The 24,022-nt window shown below is 36.8% G+C and overlaps 1 protein-coding gene and 1 long non-coding RNA gene across 13 annotated transcripts in view; one reads left to right on the forward strand and one right to left on the reverse strand.

Moving 5' to 3' along the window:
- LOC112822464 (uncharacterized) overlaps positions 1-24,022 on the forward strand; it is a 230,810-nt gene that overhangs the window by 68,186 nt on the left and 138,602 nt on the right. The gene's annotated exons all lie outside the window — the stretch shown is intronic.
- On the reverse strand, positions 1,174-23,980 carry MBIP (MAP3K12 binding inhibitory protein 1). Of its 11 annotated transcripts, XM_073895103.1 has the most exons (11): positions 23,792-23,920; positions 22,078-22,184; positions 19,982-20,101; positions 19,295-19,358; positions 17,984-18,208; positions 17,808-17,904; positions 15,031-15,096; positions 14,635-14,787; positions 9,606-9,703; positions 3,602-3,640; positions 1,174-1,788 (listed from the first exon to the last, which is right to left on the reverse strand). In XM_073895103.1, exons 3-11 carry the CDS (start codon positions 19,996-19,998, stop codon positions 1,681-1,683), a joined length of 867 nt encoding a protein of 288 aa, XP_073751204.1. In that variant the 5' UTR covers positions 19,999-20,101; positions 22,078-22,184; positions 23,792-23,920; the 3' UTR covers positions 1,174-1,680. The 11 variants fall into 11 exon arrangements, with proteins under 11 accessions (XP_073751204.1, XP_073751203.1, XP_025725939.1 ...); XM_073895102.1 differs by lacking the exon at positions 22,078-22,184 and having other exon boundaries at positions 23,837-23,974; XM_025870154.2 differs by lacking the exon at positions 22,078-22,184 and having other exon boundaries at positions 23,792-23,931.

Consider the following 24,022-nt stretch of genomic DNA (forward strand, 5'->3'; position numbering starts at 1 on the left):
GTAACCAGATGGGGACTGAGCAGCAGCCACTTGTAGCTGCACCTAGAATACTGGATCACGTTAGGCAAGACTATGTATCTTGAAGGATGAGGTGTTATGCAGAAAAGAGTAAGATGTTAGTGGAACTGACCTAGTTAGTTCACATCCACTTCCTGGGAATGATTCCAAAGCCATTTTTTACCAGGTGACACCACTTGCAAGGCTTCCACAAATGGTTGTGCAAGGATGTGTGCATACTGCCTATTTCTATGAGGTCCTGCCCCATCATCCTGGCCACAACTGACTGAGACCAATGATCACACTGAGTGAGCCTTCAGTCTCAGGAGCTGAACTAAGAGATACCAAGAGGTAAGGAGCAGTCAGTGGAGTTGTGAGGTTCTAGAGTTGGGTTCAGAGTCTGCATCATGGCAACTCAAAGGCAGGAATGCCAAGACTATGGAGACAGGGCTAACATGTTACCCTGTATGGAGGAGCAGTAATGAAGAGGCCTTCAGAGAAATCAGTTCACAGAGAATAAAGCAGACACATAGATGCTTAGGTGTGATAAAGAACAAAGGAGAGAGACAGGGAAAGAGGCACAGAGGAAGAGGGCGAGCAGAAAAGAAGGAAGGTAGGGGATAGAGACAGAACTAGACATAGGAACAGCCAGAGGCAAGTGCAGACACAGAGAAAGTTATGAACTACTGGTGACCTCCTAGACACCACAATGTCCAGCCAGTCTTCCTGCAATTAAATTCCAGATTTTGGATTCTTTTTTAACAACTTCCAGTTTACAGGCTATTTTAGGTGGATTTCTGATTCTTGCAGCCAAACAATTCTTGACCTAAATATCTGCTCCTTGATTGTAGCTGCATCTTATTAAATGTTTAATTTTCAACTATGGAAATACATATACTGCCTAACATAACTGGGACACTGTAAAAAAGTGAGGCTTTCGGGAGAGGGACTGTTTGTAACATCTAAAGACTTTCAAAAACAGACTTGGTTTTATACAGTAATAATAGCTAACATTTACTGAGCACTTCCCTTGGGCCAGTTTCAAAAGCTGTGCATGAATGATCTCACCTGTTCATGACAACTCTAGGTTTTGCTGCTATCAATCCCATTCTGCAGATACAGAAATTAAGGCACAAAGAGATTAACTTGCTTAAGGACACACAGCCAGTAAGGGAATAAAGGTGGGATCTATTGTTTATTTGCATTAAAATTGACATTTGAAAAAAAAAAGTGTATGCATTCATTTAAAATTCATTTCAGTTGATAAATATTTATTGAATGCCTCTTATGTACAAAGTATGGATTTAAACTAGTAAACTGGTTAACGGTGATGTTACAAATATAAAGTCCTTTTAAATAATCACTATGCAAAATAAATCTTCCTTTCTGTGGTACATACACACACACACACAAAGATGTGCTTTCAAATTAAGTTTTCCAATTTCCAAAATACCTCCTTTAAAACAGAAGGGAATACATTCTGACAATGCTGTTTTTAATGCCTTAACCATTTCAAAATTCACTGGAATATCTGAAGATAACTTTGTGCAGGCTGGACTCAGGTGAAAAGAAAGCTTGACTTCAGAAGGAAGTCTACACTGATGAATACATATCCATTTAATTAACTGCAGTGTACGTTACATGTATATAAAAAAGTCAAATGACAAGAATGAGAGGAGTTTTTCACGGAAGGTGGTGAGTAGCCAGGGATTCTGCTTCTCTTGATTTTCTGAGCAGGGCTTGTTTGAGGGCACTAATTTTTTCATCAAGTTCAGCCAGTGAATAGTTCTGCTGTAAAGAACAAGAATACAGATTGCTGAATATGACTCTGAAGTATCTTAATGCAGACAAAGTGCTAAATGAACTATAACTATTTAAAATATGGTAAATGTCTTTTTTTTCCTTCATGAGAATAATTTTTAAATTGAACTATATATGTTGACTATATCATAAATTTAAAGGCATAAAACAATAAAGCTTAAATATTTCTTACTTTCTTTCTCTTTCCTAATGACAAAGCTCTCCTGGACCTCTTATGCTTTGAAAGGATTGTAAAAACTTTTTCTTTAACCTACTATTCTCATAATCAATAGTAAAAAAACTTTAGGATTAGCTTAATTGCTGGAAATTCTTTTGATGGGTCAACTGCAATCAACTACCTCTCCTGGAAAAAACGGATGCTCTCAAAAATTTCCTCAAAATTTTACAATTAAAAAATAAGTAGTATGTTACTCTTAAAAAATAAATCAAAGGGGCGCCTCGGTGGCTCAGTCGGTTAAGCGTCTGCTTTCGGGCTCAGGTCATGATCCCAGGGGCCTGGGATGGAGTCCTGCATGAGGCTCCTTGCTCAGCGGGGAGCCTGCTTCTCCCTCTCCCCCTGCTTGTGCTCTCTCTCTGTCAAATAAATAGGTAAAATCTTTAAAGAAAAAAATATTTTTTTTTAGTTTTCTTCAACTTAAAAATTTACATTACTGCCATTAACAGCTACCAGAACCTCACTAATTAAGATTCAACTAATTAATATAGTAGTACTATGGACAGTGATGGGCTGAAGTCAACCTCTGCCAAACACTTTTTTTTTTTTAGTGTTCCATGATTCATTGCTTGTGCATAACACCCAGTGCTCCACGCAGAACGTGCCCTCTTTAATACCCATCACCAGGCTAACCCATCCCCAACCCCCCTCACCCTTTTTTGATTTAGATGCTGCTAGTTAGTAGTGTCAGCAAAGTGAGGAGGGGGAGGGGCGCCTGGCTGGCTCAGTAGGTAGAGAATGCAGCTCTTGATCTTGGGGTCCTGAGTTCAACCCCGAAGTTGGGTGCAGAGATTACTTAAAAGTTGGAGAGGGTGGGCTGGGGCGTCTGGGTCGCTCAGTCGGTTAACAGATTCGGTTTCAGCTTAGGTCATGATTTCAAGTTCGTGATTTCAGGGTCGTAAGATCAAACCCCAGGGGCATAGGGCTCTGGGCTCAGCGGGTGTGTGTGTGTGTGTGTGTGTGTGTGTGTGTGTGTGTGTGTGTGTCAGGGTCGTAAGATCAAACCCCAGGGGCATAGGGCTCTGGGCTCAGTGGGTGTGTGTGTGTGTGTGTGTCTGCCTGCTTGAGATTCTCTCTCCCTCCCCTTCTGCAGGGTGGGTGTGTGTGTGTGTCTGCTTGAGATTCTCTCTCCCTCCCCTTCTGCGGGTGTGTGTGTGTGTGTGTGTGTGTGTGTGTGTGTGTGTCTGCTTGAGATTCTCTCTCCCTCCCCTTCTGCCCCTCCCCTTCTTGTGAGCTCTCTCTCAAATAAATAAATAAATCTTTAAAAAAAGGGGGGGGAATTATCGGGGGGGAATTATCTCAGCATTTTATTATTTTTCAGCATTTTGTAACTGATACATTTTGCTACAAGTAACAGCTAGACACTTTTATATTTGACCCCTGATTCCATGCCCTTGAAATAAAATTATTTCTTTAATTCAAATTCATAAATTTATACTGCCCTTTTTTTTCAGTCCTAAATGCCAGGGTATGATCTAAAAGCAACCAGAGCAGTAACTTTTATTGGTAAGAGAGGTATAAAACTAATCAAACTACTTCAGAAGCCACAATGAAAATTCAGTAACTTACTTGAGGTGGTTGAACTTTTCTTCTTTTTCCAGAAAAGCTCTAGATTAAAAGTAAAAAAAGTAATCAATGCTTAGAAAATTGAAACAATTTTCCTTTATAGAATACTAACAAAATATGGAGAACCCTGGCAGAAACACAGCCCACAACTCTCCACAAACACTAGCTGCCACTGAAATCTGTCTGCTTGTATCTTGGAGGGTACCCTCCAAACAATGATATTAAAAGTACACAGTAGTAACATCGAAGCAACATGCTCCTCCTGGCTCCTTCCCAGCTTCTGATGAGGGTTAATTATGGAAGGAGATGCTCTGGGGGGTTTTTACTTAGTTTCCTTTTTTATAGCCTTTCATCCCAGAATACTGAACAAGTGAAGTGAAGCAGCATTAGACAGAGGAAAACACAATTTAGAGTCCCAGGCCCAGGGGTGCAAAGACACACATGCACACAGACCGCTGACTGACTAATGATCACTGGTTATCTGTGCAAGTGTGCTTCTCTGTGGGACTCACGGGAATGCTGATCGTACCCCCACTGGTCTTGTCAGCGACTGGAATGGGCGTGGGCCCAGTTCTGGCCAATGGGTAAGAGGTCTGCTGGGGATTAGGGGGAGAGCTTCTGGAAAAAACTTCCTCACTTCTAAGAGAAAGCCCTCAAAGGAGGCAGTTCCTCTGGACAATGCTGTATCCAAATAGGACACCTGAAAGTAGCTGTCTTGCCATCTGCCTGGGGAAAAAGCCAACACCAAGCAGAACTGCGGGGGAAAGGTCCCAATTCTTTGACAACCATGATATTTAGCCAATGAATCCATTACTGTGAAGGGTGTACTTATGCTGAACTTGCTACTTTATAACTTGCGCACTCTTTAAGCCAGTTTGAGTTTAAACGTCTACAATTTAAGCTGACAACATTCTCACTGACATGCTGCCGAGCCTTTTAAACCCTGACCAAATGAATTTTTTTAGATTTTGTTCTTAGTCTCACAGAACCCCAAACTTCTGAATGGCAAATTAGTATTTTGGTACATTTGACAAAGAAACTGTCAATGTAGGTGGCAAAAATTTTCTCATGAACATTTCTGACCACTGAGATTTAGAAGAGAAGGTAAAAATTCACATTTCCCTTTGTGTCAGAAGGTGTTTCAAAGAATTCCAAGGTGTGCCCCTTATCAGTAGTTACAGTAAGTGGGAAATCATTAAGTGTTGGAATTATTAAATATGGGGGGAAAGGTGCTTATATAAACAGGTTCCTTCCTTTGCCAAACTGAGCTGGATAGCTGTGATGGGGCCCATAGGCAGGTAAGGGCTTAATGTTTAATTTTGGTCAGAAGACTCCTCAGTCTTCTACCTTACCAAGAGGTGCCTTTTTACATGTACCAGATTAAAATATACTTCCCCCTATAAAAAAATTAATTAAATAAAATGTACTTCTCCTTGTCTGCCCAAGAATTTAGTCTATACGATATTGATAGTTTCCACGTCACTGAACAATCAGATTATTATAATATCACAAAACCAAAGTAAAAAGTATCAGAATGAGGAGAATAAGGACATCAATGATTCACTAACTTGGAAACAGCAAAATGGGGTCTTTGGGGGCTTATTTTAGGTGTAGTGTCTTAAGTGTTTCTTCCCTTTTGAGTCCCATCCCACCACCTTGATTCGGATCTTCATTTCTCCCCAGTATGGACAATGATATGTTTCCTAAACTCTCTTCCCTGATTCTAATCTCTCTCCAACTCAGACTTCATAATGCCACCACATAGGAACCTAAATTATAGGTTTCTCTTTCTCAAAAACTTAATTGTGCACTAGTGATACTGGCATTGCAAACTGGTTAGTGTGGCCTTCAAGGCCCTCCAAAATACATTTGCAATTTAGTTTTCCAGCCAGATCCAGCTGCCACCTCATGTTTCAGGCCCACCATGCACTTGGACACGTACATGGCCTGTGCACATGCAGCTGACTCCCCTCTCCCTATTCTTTACAACCAGGAGTTACTATTATAGACTAGAGCTAAGATTCCACCTAGTCAGTGCTTTGGAACAAAGTTAACACACCTTCAAAAGTCCAATAGTGAATTATCAGCCAAACCCTATCCATTCGCACATTTATTCAGCGCCTACTACGGTCTATATGTTCAAAGATGAATAAGACACAGTGCCTGCCCTTCGGAGGTCCGAAATATAGTGTGGAAAAACAGATGTGTAAACATATAAGTGATAAGTGCTATAAAATGAACAAAGTGCTATAAAAATGTACTTGTGAAGCATATTATATTTACTGTTTCAAGGGTCATAATTTAAAATCAGTAAGTAATTCTTTGGAAATACTCATAAAGATTGTATGTCTTAAATAGTTTATTAAGTGATGCCCTTAAAAATTTTAAAACATTACCACATTCAAATCTTTCCATGTTGAATGTGAACAGTAAAGATCTTTCCAACTGTTACATTAAAAGGTGCAACAAAATACTAATCTTTGTTATACTTCCTGCTTTATATACATTTTTTTTTTTGGAGTTCTGGGTCCGTTTCATTACTGAAAAGAACTTCACATAGTCTACTTTTGTATCTTTGTTATAATTCCTGCTTTATATACATTTTTCTGGAGTTTTATGTCTGCTTCATAACTGAAAAGAACTTCACATAGTCTATTTTTGTTCTATGAATCAAATAAAATTTCCATATTTTTCTGTTAGCTTTTCCCTTTTCATATGCTGTGCTTCAGTGTTACCCATAACAAATCTCTATTCAACTACGAGTCTTCCCTGTGTTTAGAATTCACCTACATGCAAATCTGAATTAAACACATTTCATTTAAAATCTTTTCAGAGTTCAGAATTCAGTTTCTACAAAAATTCAATCCTTAAGGAATTTAACGGGCTTAAATTTCTCTTACTAACTTTAGAAGCTAGAAGACTATACAGCATATGTAGTCTTTTCTGTACACCTTTGAAAAATATGTAAAGATATGTAATTGCCATGTGTGTCCTCCCAGCATGAGGATGGTGAGAGTGATAAATAACATGCCATGTCCTCTGCAGGGTGTGTGTGTAACTCCTCTCCTACGCATGGACATTCCTACGTTCCTAGTGCTGGATCTATTGCAAGCAAGGCGTGCAGGAGCTGAAGACGGCACCTTCATTCTATTACAGACGGGTGAGGGAGTGAGATCTTCCTTCCCTTTGGGCCTGTGCCATATTTATTCATAGACCTTGAGGACAGAGTTAATCTGAATGTTTAAACCTTTTCAGTGTTTTGTGCTTCCTTGTAGCTCACTATTAACTAGGACATGTCATTTCCAATACTAATCCAGAGTGGTCCTTCTAATCAAATATATATTGTTTAATAGAATTAGAAATATTTTTTTGAAGTACCAGTTTTATCACAGGTACGGCAACCTAACACATCCAGGCCAATTCTGTTTACATTTGAAATGCTTCCTGCTGCTGAACAGTCTACCAAGTTGTAGACTTTAGGCCTCTGATAGTCTTAGTGTTCTTCCCCATTCTCTGTTTTAACTATCACCTTTACAGAGACTCTCCCAGTTATACAAGTCCTACTCTTGAAAAGCTTACCTGATGGTTCTATCTGTATATCCTGATAGGACTTTAAATTCACATTTTCTCCCCAAGTATCTCCTCCTTCAGATTTTCTTATTTCTGTCAATGATGGCATATAATTTTTCCAATCAGAAAGTGGACTCACCCTTGCTCTATGTCTCTTTCCACAGCCAATCAATTATCAGTATTTGTCAACTTTATTTCCTATCATCTCTTGTGTTAATCTTTTCTATTCTCTCTCTCTTATCCTTCGTTTAGGATCTCAGTTCACATCTAAGCTAGTATAATACTGTCTCCTTAATCTTAGTCTCTCCCTTCTCATTTACCTTCCAGAACAGTATTAGATAAATCTTCTAAATGATTTGCACAAGTTACCTCCCTGCTCAAGCGCTTTCAACAGCATTTAAACTTAAAATACTTTAAACTTCCGGGTATAGCATTTAAGGTCCTCTATAATCTGACTATTCTACCTCTTTAACCAAACACTCTAAACATTCTATGCTGTCTATAAGAGATCCCCCAAAACAAGATTATGATTTGAAGGGCTGTTCTTTTGTTAACCAAGTTCAATAATAGGTAGATGTCAAGCTTTGTAAGTCAAAATCAAAGAGATTAATGAAGGAGCAAGATCTCTCTGGAGGTATCTAATACTAAGATACTCTCTTGTAAGTTCAATTCTATGTTAACAAGGACTATATTAACAAAGTACGAAATTGAAATAGAAAAATAACCTGCTAGGGATTACTTAATGAAGGCAGCTTGAATGGGAACAACATACAGTAGACTGTTACAGGAAAAAGCATAAAATCTTTATCAAGTTTTCTAGGAAGATACATTCAAAGAATAATCCTAAAATTAGAAAGACCTTTGTAATTATTTAGTACAACCAAGAAATCTTCTAAATTAGACAACTGAAAGCCAAAGGAACTTTGTGACTTATCTACATTTATATAGCTACTTCATACACGGTTTCTGAAACTAACTAAATGCTAGTAGTTACTGAGGTTTTACCATGTGCTAGGCAGTGTGCTAGGTGCTTGACTGGTATTATCTCACTTAATCCTTGCTTCAACCCTTAGAACTTTAGTAAACCTCATTTTACATTTGAGGGGAATAATCACTAAAACTCTTTTTCTAAATTTTTGATCTTTGGGTTTCACTGCTCACATTTGTTATGTAACCTGCCTTCTTCATCTGGAAATACTTCTTTTCTGTACCTTACTCTAATACCCAGTTTGCCACTTTGGAAAAACTGCTGCTATACCTAAAATAATTTTAATTATATTTTTACCAGTGACTTATAATAATTCATGCTAACATGAGTTATTTTACATAGTTTTTGAGATAGGAGTTTTAGTAAAATTTTCACTAAAAATTTAGTGAACTGGGTGCCTGGATGGCTCAGTTGGTTAAGCAGCTGCCTTCGGCTCAGGTCATGATCCCAGGGTCCTGGGACACAGCCCCACGTTGGGCTCCTTGCTCAGCTGGGAGCCTGCTTCTCCTCTGCCTGCCGCTCCCCCTGCTTGTGCTTGCTCTCTGGCTCTCTCTGTGTCAAATAAATAAATAAAATCTTTAAAAAAAATTAAAATTAAAAAAAAAATTACTAAATTAAAAAATTTTGTTCACTTTTACATTATTTAGTTCTTTCTAATATGGCGCTGCTAAAAAAAAAAAAAAGAAAACCAAAAATAAATAAAGTTTAAAAATATGCCCCCCCAAAAAAGAAAACCAAACCTCAGAAAAGGCAGGTGTTATGTATAATCACCCCAAAAAACTGAGGAAAATAACACAATGACCTCAGGATCACTTGTCTAAAACCTGCTGATGTGACAAAATAGAGACTTATCAGCACAACATTGTTTCTTAATGTCCTTGGAAAAGGGGATAAGAATGAATGAATAAACAAGTGCTAGAGTTGAGGAATTAGACAAATATTGACTAGTCTTTCAAAAAGTTTGTTGGTTAAGGTAAAGAAAAAGATAGGGTGGCAGATGGAGGTGTGTGTTTGTCTGGTATGGAAGAGAAATGCAAACATGTATGAGCTGAAGGAAGGAGTCTGTGGACAGGGAGGGATTAAAGAGACAGAAAGGGTAACTGACAGAGCAGGGTCCCAGAGGAAGCCTTTGTTCTACAAGATAGCATGGTCATAGTGACAGGATTGACAACTACCTAGGCTGATTTATTATGCCATGGAAATGGCTCAAGTTCGAGAATTTGGGTAATATATAATAAAAGTACCCCCTTTAAAATAATTATGAGTCTATATATAATACTTGGAATCACAACTTTTTAAAAAAACTAGGTAACTCCCTACATAGGACTATGTTCATCATTGAATTATTAAAACGGTGTTTCGCCTGTAGCAGATAAATTAGTGAACTGTGATACGATGAAGCATCGTAAAATAAACAATATATATATTTTTAAAGACACTTATACTTACTATAGATTGAAAATATTCAGGAGAGATTCCTTCCAGTTCAAGGATTTTATCCTCAAGTTTTTTAATTCTCTGATAAATGTCTCTTGGCACTGGACCACCTAAATACATTAAGAAAAAATTCTGAGATACTACTGAATAATTCTTCTTACAAATTTTATTCTTAAAATACCATGCAGGGGTGCCTGCATGGCTCAGTCTGTTAAGCAGATGACTCTTGATTTTGGCTCAGGTCATGATCTCAGGATCCTCGGATCGAGCCCCATGTCGGGCTCCCTGCTCAGCCAGGAGTCCGCTTCAGGATTCTCTCTCTCCTTCTGCCCCTCCCACTGCTCTCTCTCAAAAAAACAAAAACAAACAAACAAAAACATGCAAAGAAGATACTTACACAGAGGAATGGGAAATATTTAAGCTTGAGAAGATAATGAACAAGAGTAAAATGAAATGAAATCCTTAGCTCACATTTTCAATATTATACATTATGGGGTATATTATTCTATTGTACCTCTCCTCAAGCCCCATTTATGCTTCCTGTTTTGCCAGGAGTTTTATTTTATGTTAAATTCATTACAAGCTACTGAAGAGTTCCTGTACAGAAACAATTTGTACTTCTGATAGATTTTGATAGACACTTGGGAGGAGAAAAATGTACAGGGACACCTAACAGTTCAATTCAGTGACTGCAGTATGTCTTTATCACTTTCTTCTATTTATATTTCTCCTTACATGCCACATTTCCTCCTTTAACCTAAAAGAATATTAAAGAGGAGCTTTATCATAATTCTTAATTAACAAACTTTCTGTGGAGGGGGAAGATAAATTAAGGTTATTCAAATTTCAAAGTTATGATTGTATTCCAAATCCTCTTATTTCTTGCACCACAATGTGACCATTCTGTCTAGACCCCCACCACCTCTCTACGGATACCACAACCTTCAAATTGGTCTCCTTGTTTCTGCCTTGCTCCCATAGTCTATTCTCAACACAGCAGTGACCCTTTTAAAATGTAAAAGTCAGATAGTGTCATTTCTCTGCTCAAACCTTCTAGTACCTTTGCATCTCACTCAGACTAAAAACCAGAACCTTTACTTACAGTAGTATCCAAGGTCCTACACAATTTGGACATTCTCTCCACACCCTTATCATTCTAGCCACTTGATTCCTTCTTTCTGTTATTCAAGTAGGCCAAGCACTCTCACATGTGGTTTCCTCTGCCTCCATATTCACAAGGCTTGGTCTCACCAACTTTAGGTCTGGGCTCAAAAGTTACCTTATCAGCAAGGCCTTTTCTGACCACTCTTTAAAAAATACCAGTGGTGTTGGTGGGAATGCAAGCTGGTGCAACCACTCTGGAAAACAGTATGGAGGTTCCTCAAACAGTTGAAAATAGAGCTACCATACGATCCAGCAATTGCACTACTGGGTATTTACCACAAAGATACAAATGTGGGGATCCGAAGGGGTACGTGCACCCCAATGTTTATATCAGCAATGTCCACAATAGCCAAACTGTGGAAAGAGGTAAGATGTCCATCGACAGATGAATGGATAAAGAAGGTGTGGTATATATACACAATGGAATATTATGCAGCCATCAAAAGGAATGAGATCTTGCCATTTGCAACGACGTGGATGGAACTGGAGGGTGTTATGCTGAGTGAAATAAGTCAATCAGAGAAAGACATGTATCATATGAGCTCACTGATATGAGGATTTCTTAATCTCAGGAAACAAACTGAGGGTTGCTGGAGTGGTGGGGGGTGGGAGGGATGGGGTGGCTGGGTGATAGACATTGGGGAGGGTATGTGCTATGGTGAGCACTGTGAATTGTACAAGACTGATGAATCACGGATCTGTACTTCTGAAACAAATAATGCAATATATGTTAAGAAAAAAAAAGAAGAAGATAGCAGGAGGGGAAGAATGAAGGGGAGTAAGTTGGAGAGGGAGACGAACCATGAGAGACGATGGACTCTGAGAAACAAACTGAGGGTTCTAGAGGGGAAGGGGGTGGGGGGATGGGTTAGCCTGGTGATGGGTATTAAAGAGGGCACATTCTGCATGGAGCACTGGGTGTTATGCACAATGAATCATGGAACACTACATCAAAAACTAATGATGTAATTATGGTGATTAACATAACAATAAAAATTATTAAAAAAAAAAAACCAGTGTTACACGCCCGCCCCCCCACTGCAATCCCTATCCTTTCTCTAATTTTTTTCCAAACCATTACTACTACTGGATAGTTCTATGTTTTATTTATTGCCCATTTCTCCACTTTAATGTAAGCTCCAGGAGGGCATAATTTTGTTTTGCTCATTGCGTATGGCTCTGCAGCTTGTGCACTGCACAAACCTAGGAACCATCAGTTCACAAACTAAACAGGTGCTCAATATTTACTAACTGAATGAATACATAATTAGATAATCATTATGCAATTAAAGCATATGGGCAAATTTTCATATCAAAAGTATCAACTTGTTAAATACAAAAAATCTAGAAGTAGGTTTCTTTTTTGAGAATGTTTACCTTAGAATCTGGGTCATTCTTGCTCTTGAGTAAGGTAAAATGAGTAACTTATTCAACTGACTTTGCTCTTGCTGCCCTCTTTACCTAGAATGCCCTATGGCTCACCTCTGTATCTCTCAAGAGCCAGTTCAAACTTCACTGATTCAGTGAAGCACTGCCTAAAATCTCTTCACATGGAGGCTCCTTGTGCCCCACCATACGCTTCCTTCATAGCCCCCATAACATTCCACTTCAATATTATTCTTTCTTCCAGATTATAAAGTTCTTGAAGCTAGGGACCACAACTGTATCATTTTAGTATCCCTTGTGTCTAAAATAGCACTTGGCACATAGCAGGCATTCAAAAGATTTTTTCAATTAACTACCTGATATTATTAGACTTTTATATATATAGAGAGAGAGAGAGTGAGCGAGCGAGCCCGCGCAAGCCAGGGGAGGGGAGAGGCAGAGAGAGGGAGATGTGGCGGGGGCAGGGGGGGGGGAATCCCAAGCAGGTTCCATGCCTGGTGTGCAGAACCTGATGGGGCTCAATCTCATGACCCTGAGATTATGACCTGAGCCAAAAATCAAGAGTCGGACGCTTAACTGACTGAGTCACCCAGGCACCCTGATACTATTAGACTTAATAAGCCAATCCATCCTTTTTTCAGTTTTTTTTAATCCATTTAGTTATGGGGGAGGGGATTAATTTTTAATGCTAATCTCTTATTACCCTTGAAGTTTTATTTAGTCTCATCTTCTTTTACTTCCACTCAGCAAATACTCCAGCTAGACTGGACTCAGAAATTCCCCAACCAGATTTGTGTGCCTCAGTGCTTTTTGCAGATGGTGTTCCCTCTTTTTGGAATAATTTGCTCCTGCCTGCTGACAAATTCCTACTAATCTTTCAAGGGTGCAAATGTCACTTCACCAGGGGTACCATCTCTTGACTTCCCCTGAAAGAGGTGAACACTAACTTTGTGTACCCACTGTACTTTACATATGATCTGAAAAGGTGAAATGAGCAATCGTTCATTTAAAAACTCCTGAATACCTGTTTTGTGCCAGACACTGCACTAAGCACAAAGGTAATGAACATGAGTTTGCTCTCGCAGACCTTACTATCTATCAAGGGAAACAGATATTAAACACACACAACTGTGATAACTGCTATAAAGGAGGGCAGGGAGTACCAGGTACTACTGAGACTACATGAAAGGGGAGTCCATACCAGTCTGGGATCAGGAGGGGAAAGTGTGGGCAGGAGAGAAAGCCTTGGTGCAGGCCCTAGGACAGCAAAATGAGTGGGAGTTGGGAAGCCCAGAGATGGGGCTGGAACTATAGATGTAGATCATGCTACTTAAAATTACAATCCCCTCCCATCTCAAGCTCCTTTCTCTTCTCTTGGTCAAGCTGCTTTTATCTGTAGCTCTTCTTGTGTAGCATATAATTTATATACTAGAATTTTTGTTCACATGCATTCTCAGTGCCTAGAACAGCACCTGGCTTATAGTAGGAACTTAATACCTATTTGTGGAATAAATGAATAAATACTAAGTTTGGTATGCATACAAGGGTAAGAGGAAACCATGAAAGAATTTTTAGCTGGGGAGTAGCAAGATCAGTAAGATCAGAACTTCAGGAAAAGCAATCTGGCCACTGGTACAGAATTGGTCTCGAGGAAGAAATCTAGTGGCAAAGTAAACAGCTGATATCCTTCCATCAGTCCAAGGCAGAGAACACAGTGACTTCAACTACAGTAGTAGCTGTGGAAGTAGAAAGAAGTAGGTAGATCTGGGAGATAATTAGAAGACAGAATCAACAGGATCTGGTGACTAAATGGGGAGGGAGACTCAGGCTTTGCAGCCAGTTAAGACTGAGGTTTGATTTCTACTCGTCATTACTACCTTGGGCATGTTGCTTGAGCTCTCTGAACTTAGTTTCTTTATCTGACAATAACAGCACCAACACCTCACAAGGGTACTGAGAGTACTGTTAAATATTAAGTTAGTTGACATGTATTAATACTTTGAGAGTGACTGGCACTTAGTATTATTCAATAAATGTCAGTTCACTTCCCCTATGGCATTTACGGATTTATATGCTTATTCTGACTGAAAGATCCCTGAGGACTAAGATCACACTTAGCAATACTTTGTACCTAGCACAGTGGGTGAGAAGAATGAGACACAGTCGTGGTTATGAAATTGGTGGCAGGAAAAAGATTACATGAATTTTCAGCTGTGACTTAATAAACTGAGAATGTCAGGACCTATTTGGAATCTATTCCCATTCTACTAACAGTCTCAAACTGGTGAGAAGTTTAAGAGGAGGAAGAAGAGCATAAACACATGAACTGTGGATTCCTTGAGAGTAAGGACTATGCTTATTCATTTTTGTACCAACCAGAACAATGTTTTGTACATGGCAGATGCTCAATGAAAATTTTGTAACTAAATAAATTGGAGTTTAACTACTGACAAAGGTACATTTATGGGGCACCGACCAGCATTCCGCTTACCTGTCTGCAATCTCAAGTGAGCCTCAATATTTTGTAGTCGTTCTTCGACAGCCTGATTACCACAATCTCGGAGCAAGCTGTTAGGTTTATGACCTGACCCTTGAATTCCTTCAGGTCTAGTCTGTGGTCCATATGTATTCACAACTCTAGAAACTAAATTAAGAAACTTTTGAAATATAAATTTAATAGGCTTAAAAGTCAGAAATTCTATCTCCCTAACAGTACCTCATACTCTTTTTATAAAGACCATCTGACCATCAAGCCAAGTACAAAGCCAAGACTTTTTATTTTATTTTAAAATAAACAAAATTTAGATAGGAAGTGATTTCTACTTCATTTTGCTTATAATCTAGAATAAGCTTCTGACAATGATGAAGATATGCAGTGGATACTTACCTTTTACATGACTTTTAAATCCCGGGTAAGGAGTAAAAACGGCATCAGTTCTTGCACAACTGTTTTCTTAGGAGAATTTAGATGAGTATAAGTTTAAGTACATTCTTAACTTTAAATGTATGAGATTTTGACAAATTTCCAATACATATTAACATACTAATAAGAGAATTATCATTTTAAATAATAGTAATTAAATCACCATCTCATACAGGATAAAATATAGTGAACTTTCCCCTCTAAAATTTATAATCTTTAATCTTATCTAATTTTCAGATTTGCATATAGAAAAGTCCTTAGCATTAAATGGCGTAATTTAATTTTTAATAAATACCAATATCCCCCCCAAACCATCTGGGTCTTTGGAGAAAATACTTTATATTTTATAGAGAGCATTTTAATTCTAAGCCAAAGAGACATTATTCCCTTTATTTTATCATAGAAATAAATAGAACTCATTACTTTTCCTGAAAAACCTTTTTAAAAAAATTCAGCATTTTAGTATTACTTACTGATCAAATTAAGGATCATCTAATAAAAAGGATTAATTATACATTTAACACATTTTTATTTCAGAACTCCAAAGAGATCTTGAAACCTCAAAAATAACACATTCTTTTCCACTTTATTTAGGTTTCCAGTGCTCATTTAAAAAAATCTCTAACAAAAGCTATCTCTCTTTCCAGACCACTCTTTTCAAAAAATGCAATTTTAGGAAAAATAAGTTGTAAAAATTTGTCCCAATTTTTTTCTAAGTTGAAAGGTATAATTTTTTTTTCAAATTAGGTTATCAACAAATAAATTACAAACCCAGGGGGAAAACTGGAATAATGCTAACATAATATAAAAATGTTTCAAATATTATAAAGTATTTAAAATGACATTAAGTAAAACCATGCATTGCAGTAAATTTCCTGAAAAATTCTCCTGATTTATAATAAAAAATAGATGGTAAAAGAGATACTGAAAGAAAATTTTTTTTTCCCTATGGAATTAAAAAAAAAAAACCTATTGTTTATACTTAAGTCAGACTGACAGGTATCAAAGGAATACACTAACACATTACAATACATTCATATTTTTTTCAGTCTAAGTTTCCTTTATAGTTCTGCTGACAAATCAAATTATGTGAATGTAATTCCAAATTCATCTTTTATATATAGATACTAAACAGAATCATTTTCTTTTTCTTTCCTTTTTCTTTTGAGACACATCAATATACGTTTAAAGGGCCATGACTTCTCCATTCTCTTTTTACCATCTCACGGGGCTAAGGGTTAAAAAAAGAAGCTATCATCCGTTCCAGAGTTATATTCCAAGTATATAGATTAACTGACCCATCAGTGAGAAATTCAGCATGGTGTGAAGATAGTGAATGTATGAGTGCTAGTCCCTCTCCACAGCAATTCTTGCTAGCACTGTTTTGAGCCAGCAAGGGATTGAATGGGCCAAGGAATCCTGCTGAGCATTTCAATTCTTGTCAATTTCTATCCCCTGGTGGTTTATAATAATAGAGTTAGCAGGGAGAACGAGGAATAACATTAGTGACACATGTGCTTACTCCCTCAACAAACCCCTTCTCATGGGTTGCTTGCAGTTGGATGGATTGTAGTATCTGAGATTATGCCACTACTGTACCTGTTCTGAAAAGCTAACAAGAAAATATACTAAGTCTAGAGATAAGCATGTATAATGTTAATAGCAGAAAAGGCTGAATTTAGGACCCACTTGAGCCTGTATTATTTCATTATTAAGAGAATCAATGTACCAATGTAAGAGTCAATTCTAGGTTCATCTGACAATTCTGTATTCATAATAATTAGCTAAGAGATGTTAGAGGCAACAAGAAAAATGTTCATTCCAATTAGGAACTCTTCTCCATAATTTTTTCTAAGAACTACTTGTTCTGATTATTACTATGATGCCTGAGTAAGATCTATGCCAGTGTTCTGCAGTATTCTGTAGCATACCTGCAGATCTGTAAATATACTATAGCATCAAGTAAAGAGGAAAAGGAGAATCTGATGAAAAACAGCAAATGTATACACTATGAGAAAAAGGAAAAAAGCATTAAGACACCACAGTCTTGATGACAGACTGCTTTTATCGTGACAGAAAACATTTCAAAAAGCTCAGGAGTAGTGAGAAAACTGCTCCCTCTTGAGGAGTATTAACTTTACTAAGTTTACTTATATATTAATACAATTTCAAAAGTACACTTACAGGCTCGAAATTTATGTAACTTAGTTCCTCCTTATTAGTGAGACTGAAAAATGCTGCCACCCATACTTCATCTTCTTCATTTCCCAAAGAAACCTTAAAAAAGAATCTTCACCTGTGGTAAATATTAGCCCTTTTATGTCTGCATTTATTAGATTTTTGCTAACCAAAATGAAACCCATTTTTTTTGAAGATTTTTATTTTATTTTATTTTTTATTTGAGAGAGAGAGCGAGAGAGCACAAGAGGGGGTAGAGTCAGAGGGAGAAGTAGACTCCCTGCCGAGAAGGGAGCCTGTTGCGGGACTCGTTCCCGGGACTCCGGGATCGTGATCTGAGCCGAAGGCAGCCGCCTAACCAACTGAGCCACCCAGGCACCCTGAAGCCCATTTTTGCAATATAGTCTTATTAAATAGAATTTCTGCTGCCTTAGTTTCTAAATAAACCTGTGAAATAAATTGTGATTTAATGTTATTCATTTTTAAACACAAATGAAAAATCAGAGCAACTCTAAAAACTGTGCTTAAAATCCTTTGAAAATTAACTTCTTCCAAGTAGTTACCTTGATTACAATCAATAACATTGCAAAATTCCCTGACGTTGTTTTCATTGATTTCAGCTTGCTTTCTTTCAATAAATGCAGATATTCGTCTGTCAATCTATAAACGATAACGCATGTTTTAACAATTCGAGCATAAGATTTAAAATAGTACTCCCCCCCAAATAAAACCTTCTTACTTCTGCTTTTCCAGCCTTTATTTGAACTACTTCTGGATCAAAATGGATCTGTGTCTTTTTCACATCTCCTAAATCACAATCTTTGTGCTTTTCTTCCTCTTGTAGGTCACTAATGGGAAATTTGGCATTTACTTCATTCTTGTTCCCCGTTTCTGTTTTTTCTATCTCTCCAACAACAGTTGTATTCTCCTCTTTAATCAGAGGCTGAAGTTTTGCTAAAAAAGGCTGAGAAGAACACAATTCCATCTGCAGAGGTTCAAACTAATCAAAATTAATTACACATTTAACATTTATATAAATTTCTGCTAAGTAAACACAATATTTAGTATCAATTAACTACATATAAAATGTTGGCATATCAGGATACATAGATTTGATCACATGTCAGTGTTTGCTGTTCTCTGCTATTGTGACATTATCATTTGGTATAAATCTGTTAAAAAAAAAAAAGAAAGAAAGAAAACCTGAGTAAATTTAAAATTTTCTTTGAGGGAATCATTCTGTCACTCATCTTCTATTTTGTGCCAAATCAAAGCCTCAGCCTCTGGCACCAATGCCACTTAATTAACATGTCATTCAAATGCCTCCTCAGAACACTAAGGCTTAGTATTTTTCCTCCTTAACATGAGAGCCAGTGCTCTCACTCAGCAAAGCCCTGCATTATCACTGTATCACTGGAGATTCTCCACTTGAAACTGCAGTTGGCCAAAGTGAATGAGAGAGAGCATAGACATGAAATATATAGGTGTTATGCTGAGTGAACACTCAGGCTTTTCCTGACATGGCAAGACATCTTCTTAGGTCATGAAATTAAATTTTTAAAAAGAAAATGAACAAGAAAAAAAAAAAACTACCAAGTTCCACAGCCGAAAAGAGATATATGCCTATCACTATACTAGAGGGGGTTAAAAAAAAACAAAAAACAACCCTATTGTATAATGTAAATTATACTACTCACCCCCCCTCCTCCATTAATCAGGCCTCAACTGAGTTCAATCACTCATTATTTCTGTCCTTTAATATTAGGGTTAACTATTTCAACATGAAACAGTTAAAATTTCCCATAAAGTCACTGAACAGAGGGCTAAAAATTAATGTTTATTCCATTAATCAAAGCATACCCATACTTGTCAGTGTTCCAGTTATTTTTTCATACCTGTAATTTTGCTTCCGTTGTTTACTCTACCAGGTACTCTTCTGAAACCTTATAACATCTTAATAGCAGTAAAATGGCCAATCCAAATAGTTCTTCCACTCACCTTTTGACACTTTGTATTTTATACTTTGATTAGAGGTAAACTGCAAACTTACAATTACAATTGCAGAGATGTTCAATTGGAAACCAGCAAGGTCATAATACTGTTCAATTACTGAACTGAAATATTAAAAAAATATAGCAGTACTATTTTAAATAATTCAATGTTGATTTCTAAAATAGAGGATGAATTATTTCAAACTGTTAAGAAAAAGAAAAGATAAAATAGTGACTGGCTACTTACTAAGATGAGACATTAATGTCACAGAAATTACTTTCTTTTTAAAAACTATGCTGAAACTGTTTAATTGCAATAGACACTCCAGGATGTGTCATGCTGGGATAATGCCACTTCTTGAACCACTGAAAGCACTCCATGAGCCTCCAAACTCACCCAAGGCATGGAATCATTATCATAGCATGACACACACCTGCCGTGTCTTATTGCTTAATTATAACCCACCATAGATGCAACTGTATTGAATTTTCAGTGCAAGTCTAGAATTGAATAGAATTGCATTCATTCAGTCTTCATAGCCACATCGGCCTATTGAACTATATTCCTGAGACTGTCCAGATCGCTATATAAATTAACAGATTTGGATCTAAAGTGGCTGAAGTAACCTTTTATTGATAACACTATTAATACAGTGGTAAGAACTGACAAATACTCTAACTTATAATTTAACTATAATTAATTTCTATTCTCAATACTGACTTAACATTTTTAACAAGAAATTTACCTGTAAATATAAAACATGATGCTCAAGTGCACTAAAGAGCAAAGCAGGCTGGAATGCCGAGAGGCTCTGGAGCTTGTTCCAATCGATTGTAATTTTCACCACATCATCTCTGAGGTTAAGCTTCAAAGGGGCAAACCAGCAACATCACAAAAATTACACGATTAAGCTGTGTATATAGGATGTCACAAAAATAATATTTCTTTAGAGTAACATGCCTATTTAGCTCAAAGTTATCAGATTTTTAATGATACATTAAAATGCTCTACCTAGTTATCATTTTAAAAGGCCAAGAAAGGTGTAATTTTCATAGAAAAAAATGCAATGATATCTCATTCTAATTCTATTCTTGGGTCTGTGTAATGGGACCATCTTACAGGTGAAACCATCCACGAAAGATGGAAAGATGAGGCTTTTTTGATACTTCATTATCTAAAACCTTTGGATGAGGGCCAAGTATTTCTAGCTCAGAGCACTAAACAGAAGGGGCAGGCACATTTATGAAAGTTCTGATATAAACATTTCTTTTTGTTAAATATGTACACAAAGACATAACTGACATATATCATCACTATTCTGATGTTTTCTGAATCACATTTTTATTGCTTTCAACTTTAACCTATTTTAAAATAATTTAAAAATCAACATTATTCATACATATTATAAAGCCTAGGGATAAATGGCAACATGTTTATCTACTTTAAATAAAAAACTAATCTAGCTGTGGAAATCTGAAAGTGAAAAACAGTCTTCCACAATAGTGAAATAAATGGTCAGAGACTGAATGGAATGGCTAGATCTTTCGCTAAATAGTATTTTCTAATACTTGTGAGGGCTTGTCATATAAAACTTCTTATAAGTTGGCTATGTGTGACCTATTAGAATAAATTATATACAGAAAACTACCAAGAACCCAAATATAAAATTAGTATCAAAATCAGTTAAAATCTTAGAGGGAAAGCCTCCGTCTCTAGGCTTTCAAGTGAATAAAAGTGAACCTCCATAAACTTTTCTAGGTATATGTGTTTATAGCATACTATAAAGATATGTTGCATGGTAGAATTAAGTTTATTGTTTTTTTCAGAAATCATTTATTAAAAGTCATGTTTTCTACAAAATAAAGGCAAGTATTACATTAGTTCAAATACAGATGTTATGAATTGTGATTATAATAAAACAAAAAGATGAATCACTGTACAAAAAACCAGAGATCCAAAGTTACCAAAAGAGGCACTATATTGAATACTGTATGACAAAAATTTACCACCCTTTACATGCGACAAGAAACATTAAAAGTCTATATCAGATAAGCATAAAGAAATAGGAAGTCTTGGATAGGCTGCACTGGCAAAGATTAGTTTATAATCACTAAGGTTTTACATTAAGATTACTGCATTAATCTTAGTTTATATTAATGCCCATAAAAATTTCATTAGACAACAACTTAGTATGGAAGTAAACTATTACTGTACTTCTACAGTCCTCTAAGACTGTGAAAATCAGTTGATAACAAATTTATGAATAGAATTTAGGGATAACACAGACAAATCTCAACCAAAGTAAAGCATCAAATTTTCTAGAGAAAATAATAACTTACAGAAAATAAATCTTAATGTTGGGATCATATTCTTTCAATTTAACATAATTATGTAAGCCTTTCAAGCACAATTAAAGGTACTTGGTTTTTTTTAAGAAAACCACATAATAATGATATTAATTAACTTTAAAATTATCCCAATATATCCAACTATTTATTCAACAAATTCCCTATTAGTAATATGAGTTCTATGCATTTTTACTCTTTATACTTGTAAACCATTCACTCAAAAATGTATTAGTCTGACATTAATAAGGACTATTTAAATATGCATTTTCAGTAAAAACTTAAATTAATATGAAAATCCAAGCTAACAATAAATAATGCTTCAACTTGGTAAAATGAGCCATGAAGAGGCAAGCAATAAGGTTAAAACCAGTAAATTTGAAATGTGGGATACTTTTTAACATTCAATTTTATGTTTCCTATTGAGGAGAGCCAACAATATAATGATACTATGCAGAATGAAATTAAGCATATGGAAACTTTTTTTTAAACTTACATTTAAAAAAACATCCTGTAAACTTGTTGCAAAAGTAAATAGTGATTTTCCTCCAGGGGCAATTTTATAAGTATTGTGGCTTTCATTCTTATCTTTTAACAATACATCTCAAAATATAAAGAGTAACATCAAAATGGTTAGTATTTAACCGATGAGACAATGATTTAATTTTTTGACACTTGTATAGATGGCTCCTTCACTGTGTCACGTTATCTTTCCAAATATTTACTCCAAACATTTTTGACAGGTGACATAACTTTAATCACAAATATGTATTAAAATTTGTAAATGAGTTTTAAAAATTCAATATGCAATATATTTCAAAAGAAATGTTTATTTCTTAATGTTACTTTAAAAATATCTCACCACTGAAAATAAAACTTCTGTAAATTATAGGTGAGCATAAACTTTTTTCATCCTGACATTAAAATACAAATAAACCTTAAAATTCCAATGTCCAGGACATAAAACGTTCTTAAACCATTATACCATTACAGCTGTTGGGTGATAAGACTAAAATATCAATGTCCCCAGGTCTTTAAAAAATTTTAGTAAGTCCATGGCAAACAACTGAGTTCAAAAGTTACAACTTTTAGCAGATTCTATTAATAATTGTTCTGTTACACCAAACAAAATTTTAACTTAGAGTAATGCTTTTTTTAAGGCACGACAAACATACTACGATTTTAAAAATACTGAAATAACCTTTTAAAAAATTTATTCTCCATCCACCCACGGCTTTTAAAAATTTTTTTACAAATCAGACAAATGTTCTGCTTTCATAAAGTTAACATTATCTTTGACATAAAAGTCTAATGTGCCTACTACATGCACTAGTACCGACCTCATAACAAACTTTTAGAGCTGGAAAATAGTCCAAGATACAAGAGAAAAGATTTCCTTTTTAAAAGCAAACAAACTTATTTTCAAGTTGTTTCTCATTTATAGTATGCTTTGCATTTTAGTTCATGAAACGAAGTAGTGAGTTGATTGGAATAGAATGTAAGGAGTACTTTTATTTAAATCCAATTTATTATGACATTTCTGCAGAAGCTATTTATCAGCCAGTTAAATTAGTTAATAATTAAATGATTAAACAACAGTTCTGATGCAAACTGTATCAACCATGGATAACTCATCCAACTTTATGCAAGAAGTATTTACATTAATTCCTTTTATTTTCCTCCCCATATGAAAGGGTAAGAGATGCACACAACGACCAGAAGGAAAAAAAGAAAGAAACCAAGTGACTCCTAAAAGCAAATCACCCAAAAAAGGCGGGGAGAGCTTTTCCAAAATTCTGAGGCCGTACAAACCTATCAATTTCTATAATGAATTCACTGAAGGAAAGGGGATCGTGAGCGCCAGGCACCTTCCAAACCCACAAAGCTTTTTTACACGTTCATTCTCTCCAAGCCAGTTCTTCTCGGAGCGGGTTTTTCACTTACACTACGCTCTCTCACTCTCGGGGAGAAGAGTTGCAAGGAAATCTGATCTGCAACCCATCCTGAACTAAGCCCGTACGGCCATCCTCACTCCGACCGCAGACTGCTGGGCTCGGGCTCCTCCTCCGGCCTCAGCTAGTCTCTCCCGATCCCCAGCAGCCCTCCACAGCCCCCCGGCAGCCCTCCGCAGCCCCCGCCTCCGCAAGAGGAAAAAAGGGGGGAGGGGCCGGATAGTTCCCACACCCCTACTCCCACAGATCACCACTCACTTGTCCCACCAGGCTATGCAGAGAGCGAAAGAATTCGCAGAGCACCTCTTGGGAGAGATTGGGGCTGCAGCTCCGCTCCAGACTCCTGTCACCATTGCTCGAGCGACTAAGCTCAGCGGCAGCGGCCATGACACCTTCGCAGGCTACCCCCGCCACCACCAAGCTGTGCTCACAACCCCCCTTCCTGCTTTCGTCGCTGGCAGATGACGTAAAAAAACACAGCGTCTCATT

This window comes from Callorhinus ursinus, unplaced genomic scaffold (assembly GCF_003265705.2).
Source record: "Callorhinus ursinus isolate GAN/ISIS: 27379988/994484 unplaced genomic scaffold, GSC_fseal_2.0 scaffold8, whole genome shotgun sequence".
In the NCBI taxonomy this organism is placed as follows: Eukaryota; Metazoa; Chordata; class Mammalia; order Carnivora; family Otariidae; genus Callorhinus; species Callorhinus ursinus.